The sequence below is a fragment of the Brachyhypopomus gauderio genome, unplaced genomic scaffold (genome assembly GCF_052324685.1).
Source record: "Brachyhypopomus gauderio isolate BG-103 unplaced genomic scaffold, BGAUD_0.2 sc47, whole genome shotgun sequence".
Taxonomy (NCBI): domain Eukaryota; kingdom Metazoa; phylum Chordata; class Actinopteri; order Gymnotiformes; family Hypopomidae; genus Brachyhypopomus; species Brachyhypopomus gauderio.
The window spans coordinates 334987-350981 of record NW_027506873.1 but is presented as its reverse complement, the minus strand read 5'-3'; the positions used below and the strand labels follow the sequence as shown (position 1 = coordinate 350981).

The following is a 15995-nucleotide window of genomic DNA, read 5'->3' as shown; positions in this document are numbered from 1 at the left end:
TGTGAGGTAATGAAGGGCACTGCAGCCGGCTCTTTTTTCTCCCTTTGGTTAGATGGCAGCGACACAGAAAGAAAGTGGCGATCAGAACTTCGATTACATGTTCAAACTGCTTATCATTGGGAACAGCAGTGTTGGGAAAACGTCGTTCCTCTTCCGCTACGCCGACGACTCCTTCACGTCGGCGTTTGTCAGCACAGTCGGCATTGATTTCAAAGTCAAAACCGTCTACAAAAATGACAAGAGAATCAAGCTTCAGATATGGGTGAGTGAGGCTCATAAACTCCTGGAGATAGCAAGGGTGTCATTCACAGTGGCTACAAACTCCTCCGCGTCATTTGTCGACTAGTCAGGCTCTGTAAACCTCTGAGAAATAACACATATGGAATCACATCTGTAGGTGCTCTTTATTCTAGACTGCAGTTTACTTGTTGTGGTTTACATCAAACCTGAAGGCTGATCGTGTTCATTTCATGTACTGCATGTGTAGCATAGCATGCATCATTCAGTATTATCGAGATTCAAAGTCAAAGTATATTAATACTATGGGTCCAGATCCCTAATGAACAAGCCAGAGGTGACAGTGGCGAGGAAAAACTCCCTATGATGGCGGGGATTAAGAAGAAACCTTGGGAGGACCAAGACTCAAAAGGGAACCCATCCTACATTGGGTGGCCCGCTATCAGAAGTCCGTATTTATAGTTCAAATATAGTTCTATAGTTATAGTTCTAATTCTAGGCCGAGTAGTCACAGTCTCTTCAATGCAGATGGTGAGCCTCAGGTAGGAGTTGGTATCAGCACGTCCTCTTGCGGCAATGGCACATCCGACCACGGCATTGGCACATTCACTGGCAAGCCAGACCATCTCCTAGGTCAGGGGTAATCAATTAAATCTTTCCGCGGTCCATTTTTGGCAGATAGCTCAGACCTTAGGTCCGGGTCCGCGGTGGCGAACGAAAGTTGTTGAGCGGGGGGGCGAACGTAACACTCAAATGGGTGGTGAACGTAACACTCGTCTAAAAATAAATTCTCCGGTTTAAAATATAGTCTCCCGTTAAAAATTTTTTGGCATTTGGGTCCGTATCCAGTTAATCAGGAATGTGATTGGGTCCGGACAGGACGGCGTTCGGGTCCGGATCCGGACCGCGGTCCGCCATTTGGTGATACCTGTCCTAGGTGCTTGTATGGAATTGTCTTTGGTAGAAGCATTCAACCAAGATACAGGTTGAGTATGTGAACATCAATTTAGACAACCATCGATTTAAACAGACATACATAGCTCACGTGGCAGTGATTAGCATGTGGCTCCATCAGGTTTACCTATAGCAGCATAACTAAAGGGAGGGGCCTGGAGGTGACCACAGTCATAAGGGCTCACTGAGACATTGCTTTACACCCAAGTCATGATCACAACTAGAGTGATCACATGACATGGTTGGATGACAACATCAACATCTCAGATTACCAGAAGACTCAATGAGTGGGGCCACCTGAGCTCCACACCTTTATATGTAGAATATTAACTGAAGGCTTGATTAAACAGGTTTTACATCTAGATTTAAAGATTGGAACTGTGTCAGAATCTCGGATCGGAGCTGGAACTGAGGGGCTTTAAAGGTTAAAAAGTTCTGCCTCTGGCTGTAGTTTTACAAATTTTTGGAACTAAGAGAAATCCTGCTTTTTGGGAGCGCAGAAGGTGAGATGGGTTATAGTATGCAATGAGTTCACTCAGATATTGTGGAGCAAGACCATTTAACACCTTATAGGTCAACAAAAGAATTTTAAATTCAATTCGATATTTAACCAGAAGCCAGTGTAACGCCGAGAGATTAGCACTAATATGATAACATTTTCTAGCCTTAGTTAGGACTCTAGCTGCAGCATTCTGTACAAGTTGTAGTTTCTTTATGGAGTGTTTAGAGCATCCAATTAGAAGACAATTACAGTAGTCCAATCTTGACGAGACAAAAGCATGGACCAGCTTCTCTGCATCAGCTAAAGAAATAACTGTCTCAGCTTGGCAATATTTTGTAAATGGAAAAATGCAGCCTTAGTGACGTTGCATATATATGTGTGAAATGAAAGCTCTGAATCAATAGTGACACCTAAGCTTTTTGCGGTAGATGTAGGTGTTACTGAAAATCCACCTAGGGTAAGAGGAATATAAGAACAATTGCTTCTAGTAGCTTTGGGTCCAAGAATCAACACCTCAGTCTTATCAGAATTTAGTAGAAGAAAATTAGATGCCATCCAGTTTTTTATGTCCTGGACGCAATTCTCAATTTTGAGAGTAGTATTGATATAATCCGGATTAGAAAATATATACAACTGAGTAGCATCTGCATAGCAATGGAAGCTAATACCATGCCTACTAATGATTGTCCCCAGCGGTAGCATATACAATGACAATAATATGGGGCCCAATACAGATCCTTGTGGGACACCATATTTTACCTTTTTATGTTCTGAACATTCGTTATTTACAAGTACACATTGGTAACAATCTGTCAGGTAGGATCTGAACCAGGAGAGTGCTTGACCTCTTATGCCAGTGAGTGTCTCCAGCCTATTTAGTACAATGTTGTGATGTAATTACGTCAATCTTATTAACTGATCTTACTTATAGATCAGTTAATTGTAGTGTAGTTGTTAAAAAAAGCATGACAGAAAAAGCATCACACTTAATAGCACAATTTGAGTTCATTACAGCCTGTAAATGCTATGGCAAACAGGTATTATGAAACAGGCTGGTGTAAATGTTTTCTGTGGCATTTCAGACAAACATGCATTCCTGCAATAATTAGCCTAGCTCACCTAGAAATTAATTCCTTCCAGGACAAGTAGGATAATTTGTTTAAAATACTTTGATCCTGATCATTCCTAATATGGCAACAGATGCCTGTATGTCCCTCAACACAGTAGTGCAGGTAGTGTGTGTCTATTTCAGTGGTTATAAACACTGCTGGAGGTTTTTAATCGTACATGTCATGTGGTTGTAAATGCTCTTGAATTGCATCATATGTAAACGTTCAAATGTGTGATGTTTCACTGAAGTTTTTGTAGTACATCCTTATCAAGATATTACATATGGCAGACAGACTACCAAATGAATCCAAAACTTGAATAGATGCACATAGCTGTAGAAATTGCTGGGCCTTGCTGACCTGATGCTCAGGGTGCTGTGATTGGCTGACAAGCATGTGGTGCATCTGTGAAGGGGCTCTTGCCTGTGGTTCCGCCCCCACCCCCCGCACCATGGGCTCCCATCTAACCACAGTGGCAGCTCTAAGCCTTTTGCTCCAGAGATGGGGGCAGGACTCTGAGCTCTGAGCACCACTCAGAGAATGGTACTCCTGATGAGACATCATTCTTTCCCTTTGGTGCCACTCTGCCATTTGATGGTGTGTTGCGTCACTGCAGCATGGCCCCCACTGCACGCCTATCGCTGGCCAGTGAGATTTTGGTTCACTGGACCCCACGAGAGCCGAGTCGGCCAATCAAATGTCACACTTGATGTCCTAGCACCATGTAGAACCAGCAGAAATGCTGTAAGTTACTGAAGGGCAGCCGTATATGCAGCCTGGCCCAGTTGTTCAGCATACGGCCCATTTCTTCATCTCCACGGGGCAAGTTATTTCATCCGTGGTGCTTTTTAAGGCTTCAGCAGTGTTACAACAGTGGGAAGGAGCGTTCCTTATTTAGTACACCATCTGTATATCTTCATTATTTAGTACACCGTCTGTATATCTTCATTATTTAGTACACCATCTGTATATCTTCATTATTTAGTACACCATCTGTATATCTTCATTATTTAGTACACCGTCTGTATATCTTCATTATTTAGTACACCATCTGTATATCTTCATTATTTAGTACACCATCTGTATATCTTCATTATTTAGTACACCGTCTGTATATCTTCATTATTTAGTACACCATCTGTATATCTTCATTATTTAGTACACCGTCTGTATATCTTCATTATTTAGTACACCATCTGTATATCTTCACTATTTAGTACACCTTCTGTATATCTTCATTATTTAGTACACCATCTGTATATCTTCACTATTTAGTACACCTTCTGTATATCTTCATTATTTAGTACACCGTCTGTATATCTTCATTATTTAGTACACCATCTGTATATCTTCATTATTTAGTACACCATCTGTATATCTTCACTATTTAGTACACCTTCTGTATATCTTCATTATTTAGTACACCATCTGTATATCTTCACTATTTAGTACACCTTCTGTATATCTTCATTATTTAGTACACCATCTGTATATCTTCATTATTTAGTACACCTTCTGTATATCTTCCTTATTTAGTACACCATCTGTATATGTTCACTATTTAGTACACCATCTGTATATCTTCACTATTTAGTACACCATCTGTATATCTTCATTATTTAGTACACCTTCTGTATATCTTCCTTATTTAGTACACCATCTGTATATGTTCACTATTTAGTACACCATCTGTATATCTTCATTATTTAGTACACCATCTGTATATGTTCACTATTTAGTACACCATTTGTATATCTTCATTATTTAGTACACCATCTGTATATCTTCATTATTTAGTACACCTTCTGTATATCTTCCTTATTTAGTACACCATCTGTATATGTTCACTATTTAGTACACCATCAGTGAGGCTAGGTATGCTGAGCGTGCTTTAGCGAGTGCCCGTTTGTAGTCAATGATGTATCCTTCCAGGCACAGTAGAATACTTCCAACTTAGTAGATCGCCATTTACGCTCTAATTTACGTGCTATTTGTTTTAAGTTTCTAGTTTGGTCAGTGTACCACGGAGCGAGTTTTTTAGATCTAGTCTTTTTATATTTGAGTGGAGCTACTATGTCTTGAGCTGATCTGCAGGTATTCTCGGTATTCTCTATGCAGTTGGTTAGACTATCTAACTCTCCTGGATAGGATGGTGAGTGGGCTAGAGCAGTTAAATCAGGGAGGGCTTCAATAAACTGTGTTGCTGTTAATGAATTTATCGAGCGCTTTATACACTGCCGAGGAGACGGGCGGGTATTTATGTTAAGATGAATCTCAAATTTGACTAAATAGTGATCAGAGATAGCTACGGTTTGCGGGAGTATATTTATATTATCTACGTCAATACCCAGCGTTAATATTAGATCTAGGGTATGATTTCGATAATGTGTAGGTCCTACTACGTTTTGTTTAATGCCAACAGAGTTCAATATAGAAGTAAAAGCCCTTGTCAGTGGATCCTCCGCATTATCAAAATGTATGTTAAAGTCTCCTACCATTATTATTTTGTCACTACTAACTGCTAAATTTACTGTAAAATCTGTGAAATCTTTTAAGAAATCTGAGTAAGGCCCTGGTGGTCTATATACATTTGTTAGGGAAAATGAACTTTTATTTTCAGATGGACTAATTACATTAATAGACAGCATCTCAAATGAATTAAAGATATCCAAGTATTTCTGATGAATTTCTAAACAATCACGATATATTATACATATTCCTCCTCCTCTGCCTGACAATCTAGGTTTATGTATATAACTATATCCCACAGGAGTGGCTTCGTTTAGAGATAAATAGTCACCAGATTGAATCCACGTTTCAGTTAGACATAGAATATCAATTTTCTGGTCAGTTATAAGTTCATTCATAAAAACTGCTTTAGAGTTGAGTGATCGAATATTAATTTATCCAATTTTCAGATCGGTCATATAGGTAATAATTGGATGTGAAGTTTGAATATTAGTTAAAAACTTAGGACGGACTATTTTCTTATGATTTAATTTAACCCGGGGCACAGACACAGTCTCAATCCTATGGGATCTTGGTGACGCCTCTAAGCAGCTCGCAGACAGACGGTTTAGCCCGTTAGTCTGCGGCGTGGTCGCGACTCTGGTTAGTCAGCAGCTCCTAGTACTACACTGCCCACTAACTAACAGACTACGGGCTATGCTGCAAGATAACAGGGCAGCGCCATCCCGGGTGGGGTGGACACCGTCCCTGCCTAAAAGACCAGGCTTGCCCTCGAACTCTTCCCAATTATTAATAAAGCCCACTTGATTTTCGGATATACTTGATATCTTCACTATTTAGTACACCATCTGTATATCTTCCTTATTTAGTACACCATTTGTATATCTTCATTATTTAGTACACCATCTGTATATCTTCCTTATTTAGTACACCATCTGTATATCTTCACTATTTAGTACACCATCTGTATATCTTCACTATTTAGTACACCACCTGTATATCTTCACTATTTAGTACACCATCTGTATATCTTCATTATTTAGTACACCATCTGTATATCTTCACTATTTAGTACACCATCTGTATATCTTCACTATTTAGTACACCGTCTGTATATCTTCACTATTTAGTACACCGTCTGTATATCTTCATTATTTAGTACACCATCTGTATATCTTCACTGCTCCATGCTGTGGTGTTGAGGGCTGTATATTTGCCAGTTCACTTGTCTTTTTTCATACATTGCCCTATACACTGTAACACCATATGTCAAAATTATGACACAAATATATTGTGGTAAAGTTGTTCTAAAATGCATTTCTAGCCTGGTTTAACCATCCTTCCTTTCTTCCCTGTTGCTGTCCTGATAAAGACAGGAACGCTGGAGGCTGCTGTTTGTCGGTCCTATGTCCTAACCGTTGCAGAGTCATTCTTATTCCTGCCGCCCAGGCAAGGAAAAAAACAAACCCAAGAATTCATTCAGCCAGACCTCTGCTTTCTGGCTTCTCAGAAATGGCTTCATCCCATCCACCACAGCCGATGACGCAAGCATTCATCTTGATCTATTTTTACCCTGCCTCATTCAACTGCACGGCCTGCTGGGAGAAAACTTGGAGGTGGAGCAAGGGATGGTGGGGTGGGTGGACCTGAGCTTGGCATTTCCGCTCTCCCTCCTTTCATTCAGTGAGATTTCCATCTGCGTAGTTTCACTAATTGCTAAATAGAAATCACAGCTCAACATTAAGCCTGACTTAATTCAAGGTTGGCATCCTTTTAGTGGATTTGGGATCCACTAAGTCAGGAGTGGCCAACCTGCGGCTCTTTGCCTGGTTTCATGCGGCTCACCAGCCGGTCCGCTCTCACCTGCACTAACGGTGTGTGTCGTGTCCCGGTTACCTCATCAACTCTGAGGGCGACACACTACTACATCTTCGTGCTGCGCGTTTGTTTACAAGACTAGCGAGCCGCTAATACTTTTAAAACCGGCGTAGTGGCAAACACGTAGTGTAGTGGCAAACTTCACACGCTCACACGAGTTACTAATTCACCAACTACTGGCGATCGATCGATCGCGATATAATACTTATTTTTTGTCCATTACACCCCCCCAACTATTTACATGTCCCTGTATGATGTGGCTCTTTGCCATAACACAGTAACAAAAAGTGGCTCTTGGTTTCTGACGGGTTGGCCACCTCTGCATTAAGTGATCCCGGGAACACAGTATATGGTAAAGATGCATCCGCCGGTCCTCTTTTGACAGTTGGTTCAGTTGGCTGCTGAGCTTGTGTAAGTGGAAATGAGTAGATCTGTGTGTTCTGGATTCACTGTTTTTCACATTGCACCATTATAACTGAAAGCAGGAGGCTTTAGGATCTTATTATTGGTGTGGCTGTATGTGCTCTTGAACTGTGTCAAATGCAGGCCTTTCTGAGGCACATGTCTGTGTGACTTCTTGTTACAGATTGACACTTTAGAAGTAGATCCTGTTACACAGATGTGTAACCAAACAAAACCCAGTGCTGTTTGAATATACAGAATAAAATGACAGCTTTGGAGATATTGATGCAGATAAGGTTTTCTGCCATGGTGTAGAGGCCATCACCGTTCAGCTGGACCAAGGAGTAAACAAGTGTGTTGATGGAAAAGAAGCACACCTGCCAGTTTGGGCAGACGCTGTCCATCAAAAAAAATCTGCAAAATCTGCTTCCTGTGCTTGTATTCTATCCCATCTCTCCATCATGCACATTTTCTGACAGCTGCTGAAGTCTCTCGGCTCCCTACTTTTCGTCTTCCATTTTGCTTCCTGTGCTGTGGCCTAGAACTCTACTGTTCCCTGTCGGTTCTCTCTGCAGCAGGGTGCTGGTCTATTCTGTATTTGGAGCTCTCCATGGTGCTGAGCTCTGTATAGCAGCAGCTCTTGGAATGGCAGTTTCTTCCCTGCTTCTTGATCCCTGCTCTGGGGCTGATCCCTGCTCTGGGGTTGTTCCCGGTCAGGGTTTGTTTCCGGCTCAGTAATTTCAGGGGATATTGAGGCTGAATGTACCCATTCATGTACGTCCATGTCTTCAAACTATCTGAAACGTATTGTGCTGCGACGGCTTGGTGTAGCTCAAGCTGCTTTTCTTGTTGTGTATTGCAGCTGCTGTGTTTAGACTGGATGTGCACGCTGCCTGAATTTTCAAGGGCCTCTTGGGCTGTTGCATCTCTCTCTATTTCTTCCTAGGACTGCTTGACACACTTTTGACTAGGGCACAGAGATCTGCACTTAGATTGCCAGACTGTAATTTACTGGTGAAAGGATAAAGGGAAGCCCACACACTGGGATCGATTAAAAACGCCTCAACCTGCTCCAGACACCCATGTCTCATGGACGCAGTGTGGGCAGGACCAGGTCATTAGCTTGCTCACCTCCTCGTTACCTTAGTAACAGGGAAGGAACGTGGTCTTCCTCTTCTTGTTGCTCCTACACATTGGTGAACCAGAAGAGACCTTGGAGTAAAACAACAATGACCTGTTGACTGTAAATGGAAAACTGCTGTTTTCAGAGGAGCTGTTTGTGTGAGCAGAGGCTTTTTATATAATATTTACTATACTGGCTCTTCTCCCTTGATGGTCATTTCCAATCTTTGCTAGGATCCAGTTTGACTGTGGCCCTTTGGAGAGCATCATTACTGCTTGCACTGACTCTGTCAAGGAGGATGAAAAGTAAACATTAAGTTATTAAGGAAAGAAATACAGTGTGAGTTTGTCTCTTCTTGCAGAGACTCTGGGACACATGAGCCAAGGTTAGCTCTGCAGGAAGCAGGTGCAGTTTCTGCCCCAGGGACGGGTGCCTACCAAGCTGATGTAGTGTGCTCGAGGGATAGGTGCCTTCCAGATGCCTACCTGTAGTGTGCAGTGTTCTACAGGGACAGGTGCCTACCAGGCTGATGTGGTGTACTCAAGGGACCAGGCTGATATACTCGAGGGATAGGTGCCTACCATACTCATGTAGTGTCCAAACTGGCTTTTGACAGACCTTGAGTGAACTACAGAGTTTGATCCATTACTCATTTTGTAAAGAAGACATTTCAAAGTATTGCTGTTATTGCTATGGCTACATTTACCAGTATTACAGATGGTTTGCAATATTCACTCTTAGTGTTCTGCATCTGTAATCAATCAAGTGAACCAGCCTAAGTACAGTACATTTACTCAAAGCTATATATATATACACTGCTCAAAAAAATAAAGGGAACACTTAAACAACACAATATAACTCCAAGTCAACCACACTTCTGTGAAACCAACCTGTTCAGTTAGGAAGCAACACAGATTGTGAATCAATTTCACCTGCTGCTGTGCAAATGGAATAGACAACAGGTAGAAATGAGAGGCAATTAGCAAGACCCCCCCTATAAAGGAGTGGTTCTGCAGGTGGGGACCACTTCTCAGTACCTATGCTTTCTGGCTGATGTTTTGGGCACTTTTGAATGTTGGTGGTCCTTTCACACTCGTGGTAGCATGAGACGGACTCTACAACCCACACAAGTGGCTCAGGTAGTGCAGCTCATCCAGGATGGCACATCAATGCGAGCTGTGGCAAGAAGGTTTGCTGTGTCTGTCAGCGTAGTGTCCAGAGGCTGGAGGTGCTACCAGGAGACAGGCCAGTACACCAGGAGACGTGGAGGAGGCCGTAGGAGGGCAACAACCCAGCAGCAGGACCGCTACCTCCGCCTTTGTGCAAGAAGGAACAGGAGGAGCACTGCCAGAGCCCTGCAAAATGACCTCCAGCAGGCCACAAATGTGCATGTGTCTGCACAAACGGTTAGAAACCGACTCCATGAGGATGGTATGAGGGCCCGACGTCCACAGGACGCTGGCATTTGCCAGAGAACACCAGGATTGGCAAATTCGCCACTGGCACCTTGTGCTCTTCACAGATGAAAGCAGGTTCACACTGAGCACATTGGAGTCTGGAGACGCTGTGGAGAGCGATCTGCTGCCTGCAACATCCTTCAGCATGACCGGTTTGGCAGTGGGTCAGTAATGGTGTGGGATGGCATTTCTTTGGAGGGCCGCACAGCCCTCCATGTGCTCACCAGAGGTAGCCTGACTGCCATTAGGTACCGAGATGAGATCTTCAGACCCCTTGTGAGACCATATGCTGGTGCGGTTGGCCCTGGGTTGCTCCTAATGCAGGACAATGCTAGACCTCATGTGGCTGGAGTGTGTCAGCAGTTCCTGCAAGATGAAGGCATTGAAGCTATGAACTGGCCCGCCCGTTCCCCAGACCTGAATCCGATTGAGCACATCTGGGACATCATGTCTCGCTCTATCCACCAACGTCACGTTGCACCACAGACTGTCCAGGAGTTGGCGGATGCTTTAGTCCAGGTCTGGGAGGAGATCCCTCAGGAGACCATCCGCCACCTCATCAGGAGCATGCCCAGGCGTTGTAGGGAGGTCATATAGGCACGTGGAGGCCACACACAATACTGAGCCTCATTTTGACTTGTTTTAAGGACACTACATCAAAGTTGGATCAGCCTGTAGTGTGTGTTTACACTTTAATTTTGTGTGTGGCTCCAAATCCAGGCCTCCATTGGTTAATACATTTGATTTCAATTGATGATTTTTGTGTGATTTTGTTGTCCGCACATTCAACTTTGTACAGAACAAAGTATTCAATGATTCAATGAGAATATTTCATTCATTCAGATCTAGGATGTGTTATTTTTTTGAGCAGTGTGTGTGTATATATATATATATATATACACACACACAAATTACACAATAAATATATTATATATATATATACACAAATTACACAATAAGTGTGTGTATATATATATATATATATATATATATATATATATATATATATATATATATATATATATATATATATTGTGTGATTTGTGTGTGACTTGTGTATTCATCTGTATAGTTTGGTTTTGTGTAATTTGTGTGTTAACGGGCCGCCCAATGGAGGATGGATTCCCTTTTGAGTCTTGGTCCTCCCAAGGTTTCTTCCTAATCCCCACCATCATAGGGAGTTTTTCCTCGCCACTGTCGCCTTTGGCTTGCTCATTAGGGATCTGGACCCATAGTATTGTTAACCTTGTAAATCCTGTAAAGCGCTTTGAGTGTTGTGAAAAGCGCTATACAAATATATTTGATTTGATATATATATATATATATATATCACCTATATTTATATCACCTATATTTACCTATATTCACCCATGTTACAACGTATTTCAAGGCATTTCACAATCACAAGGTAATGTTTTTGTTTTTTCAATAAGGCAATATGTATTATTAATAGCTTAAAAGCTAAGTATTCCTTGTATTTGCCTTAAATTATCTGATTTACTTGGTGTTAGATTGGTATTTAAATATGCAGAAGCGAAGCGAATAGTCACAGAAGGCTTCATCTTCTGTAAGTGTTGAACAATAACACAGATGCACATATATCTGCAGAATAATCACATGAGCAACACTACTTCTATTTTACAGCCAATGACAAGGGCAGGGTTGCAGCAGGAACCAGAAATATCATCCTCATCTCAGAGCTCAGCAGAACCCACAATGAATCAGCACTTTGGTCAAATTTGACTTTGACTGCCAAATATTTATTTCTGTGTCCACTTAAAGTCACTGATGCATAATTGTGGTATCTGGCTCTTCTAGACTGCTTCTGTTGTAGAGCTCATACTTAGCTTCCAGGAGCATACTCAGTACTACAGAGGCCAGGGGTGGGGCTCCGTGCTAGGGGCAGGACTGTTACTGGAGAACTGCTCTGTGGTGCTGTAGTATGGGGGGTGTTCCAGGACCTTATCAGCAGTTTTGTTTGCAGTAATGAGACCTCTTTCCCAGTGCTATAAAAGAGAAGATACAGAGAAGTTTGTCCTCCATGTGTGTACTAGCACAGGTAGGCCTGTGTGTGTGTGTGTGTGTGTGTGTGTGTGTGTGTGTGTGTGTGTGTGTGTGTGTGTGTGTGTGTGTGCGCGCGTGTGCGCACGCGCACGAGTGCGGTTTGCTGGAGCTGTCCGTGTCAGATAAGGAGACCGTTCCCGGCTGCCTGAGCTCCACTGTGGCAGGGAAAAATGCCCATATTTGTCATGGTTCCTTGCACACTAGAGGGCAGTGTTCAGTCTGGTGGCACAGTGAATCTGGCTGCAGCACTACTGCCAGCAGCCAGATGAGGCTTTATTTGTTTCTTTATAGGTTTTTTGGGTAAAGTCTCTTTTCTGCATGGCCTAGTGGTTGACATGCTCACTTCTCAGTGCTAATGTCTCTGGTTCAAGTTCCTGTCTGGGTGGGTTCTACATTCTCCGTGCTTGGTTGATTGGATGCTGTGAATGTTGATGGTATGGGTTATGGGTGAATTATTACTATTAATTAATATGATAATTATATATTCATAATAATTCTTGTTAAATGGGTACTAAATCTCAGAATGAAGCACAATTAATGATTAACAGAAGTCACCATAGAAATAGTAATTGTGTTCTCAATATATGAAGGAAAGTATCTTCACACAGATTTCAGAGAGTTACTTTTCTTAGCCGTTAGAAATTCAGTGAGAAGAGTTACTCTTCTGAATAAAACATTCAGGTTTAATAATGAAGCAACGGGGAGAGGAACCTTGAACTGCAACAGGACAGTCATCAGAAAGGCCATTTATGAGAAATGATTGAAAAACAGACATTTAAAATGTTCAGACAATACAGATTGTCCTGTAATGGACCCTTGTCCTGTAATGTTAGTGTCAAGACTAAACACCATAGCTGTAAGGAACTGGAAGAGCCGGCTGGACGCAAGTGCAGACTGAGAAAAACAGACATGAACAAGCAAGTAACTAGAGAAAACAAAATCACACTAAGTACTTCTAAAAGAGAATGCAAATACACAGAACAGGGAGTACATACAGGCAAGTATTAATGACACTGATGAAAAAGATCGCAAAAAGCATACAAACAAGTGGTACTTACAATAACCGACCACACAAGAGACTAAACACAGGACTTGAATACACTGACCAAACAAGGAACCAAACAAGACACACCAGAAAGCAATAACGAGGGGGGGGGGGGGGGGAACAAGGCAGGGGAGTGAAGTCAGAGACAACTAGGAATTTCAAAATAAAACACACAAACACCACAGAGAACAAGACAAAAGACATGACTGACAGGAGGGGGACGGGACCATGTGACAATGGCGACTCTGGATAGGTAAAGCAAGGAAAAGTTGATTTTTACCTTCAGTGTTGTCTTTGAGCTGATGAAGAGCCCCAGCTTCAGTCTACTGGTCCGTGTTGTGTGGATCTTCGGGACAGCAGATCCATGGGTTTTTGTATGCAGGATACTGTTCTATCTTACCTGAACAACTTTGAAAATCATCTCCTTGTTTCATGCTGGATTTAATTATGATATTATGATTTCATTATAATATATAACAGAGGTGGGGACTCGAGTCACATGACTTGGACTCGAGTCAGACTCGAGTCATTAATATTAAGACTTTTGACTTGACTTGAAAAAATATTCAGAGACTTAGACTTGACTTGGACTTTTACATCAATAACTTGGGACTTGAATTGGACTTGAACCTGTTTACTTGCAAAGACTTGATTTTTTTTACCCCAAATCTAAATCTAAAACGCATATTAATATTTATAAAGTGCGCCCCATTAATTTCATTTCCGTCCTTCTGACGCAGACCAGCGTTACACCAGATTCTGTGACCGTCGAGTTTTGTGACCACAGGGGGCGCTATTTCACAGTTTCTGTTCAGAGGCACAAACGCTTTACGAATGCTACATAAACTACGCTGATGCACTTTCTTTACTCGTTTTGTTGGTATCCACGAGCCAATATATGACCAATTCTGACAGCAGCCATCAGAACATGTGACCCCACTGAATCTCCAGGTAACAATAGTAGCCTACACCGTGACCCCACAATAACAGAAAACAATGAAAAAATAACCCTAACCTTTTATTAGTCTATATTTAAACATTTTATCCAAATGTTTAGAATAACCATTCGTAATGACAGCATCTTGCTTACGATGAAGCTTGCTATTTTCTTGTAAAATGAAAACGAAACATTCTTGTTTAAGTACATTTATGTAATTAAGAGAAGATAAAATGTAAATGATCTGTCATCTTTTGGCTGGCGGACACCAACAAATCGAGTAAAGAAATGCATCAGCGTAGCATTCGTAAAGCGTTGGTGCCTGTAAAAAAGAAAAAGACTCGAAAGGACTTGAAATGGGACTTGACTTGACGGTTGCCTGTCTTGACTCGAGACTTGACTTGAGTTGGCTGTCTTTGCTTGAGACTTGACTCGGGACTCGAGGATAAAGACTTGGACTTACTTGAGACTTGCAAACCACTGACTTGGTCCCACCTCTGATATATAATAATATAATATATAATACAATTGTGAGCGGCGATTGTGGGTTCACACAGGAATAGGCATTTTGGCCTCAATAGGCAATGAGAGGCCCAAAAGGTATTTTAGACTGTTGTGGAAATTTCCTGAAAATAGATGAGGACCCGGACGTGGTTAAAAGTTTTATTACAAAAGTAAAAAAGCTTGAGAGTCTCGTCTAGAACAAGAACTCTGAGGAGAGAGGGCAGTCCAATCTCCTTTATACCACATGCGCAGGCGGGTCAATATTATGGATATCCTAAGCACAACATGTCCCAATGCACAGTATGTTGTTTTAGTCTCACATGTGTATTGCTCCTAATATGGATCTGTCCTGTTTGGTCTCACATGTGTATTCCTCCTAATATGGATCTTTACTGTTTGGTCTCACATGTGTATTCCTCCTAATATGGATCTGTCCTGTTTGGTCTCACATGTGTATTCCTCCTAATATGGATCTGTCCTGTTTGGCCTCACATGTGTATTCCTCCTAATATGGATCTGTCCTGTTTGGTCTCACATGTGTATTCCTCCTAATATGGATCTTTACTGTTTGGTCTCACATGTGTATTCCTCCTAATATGGATCTGTCCTGTTTGGTCTCACATGTGTATTCCTCCTAATATGGATCTGTCCTGTTTGGTCTCACATGTGTATTCCTCCTAATATGGATCTTTACTTTTTGGTCTCACATGTGTATTCCTCCTAATATGGATCTTTACTGTTTGGTCTCACATGTGTATTCCTCCTAATATGGATCTTTCCTGTTTGGTCTCACATGTGTATTCCTCCTAATATGGATCTTTACTGTTTGGTCTCACATGTGTATTCCTCCTAATATGGATCTGTCCTGTTTGGTCTCACATGTGTATTCCTCCTAATATGGATCTGTCCTGTTTGGTCTCACATGTGTATTCCTCCTAATATGGATCTGTCCTGTTTGGTCTCACATGTGTATTCCTCCTAATATGGCTCTGTACTGTTTGGTCTCACATGTGTATTCCTCCTAATATGGATCTGTCCTGTTTGGTCTCACATGTGTATTCCTCCTAATATGGATCTTTACTGTTTGGTCTCACATGTGTATTCCTCCTAATATGGATCTTTACGGTTTGGTCTCACATGTGTATTCCTCCTAATATGGATCTTTACTGTTTGGTCTCACATGTGTATTCCTCCTAATATGGATCTTTACTGTTTGGTCTCACATGTGTATTCCTCCTAATATGGATCTTTACTGTTTGGTCTCACATGTGTATTCCTCCTAATATGGATCTTTACTGTTTGGTCTCACATGTG

The 15995-nt window shown here is 41.7% G+C and overlaps 1 protein-coding gene across 2 annotated transcripts in view; it reads left to right on the top strand.

Moving 5' to 3' along the window:
* Window positions 1-15995, top strand: part of LOC143487564 (ras-related protein Rab-3C-like) — a 31141-nt gene that overhangs the window by 1294 nt on the left and 13852 nt on the right. For both annotated transcript variants that reach the window (XM_076986578.1, XM_076986577.1), the window contains exon 2: window positions 53-262. In XM_076986578.1, coding sequence (XP_076842693.1) covers window positions 53-262 — 210 coding nt within the window. The remainder of the gene's footprint in view (window positions 1-52; window positions 263-15995) is intronic.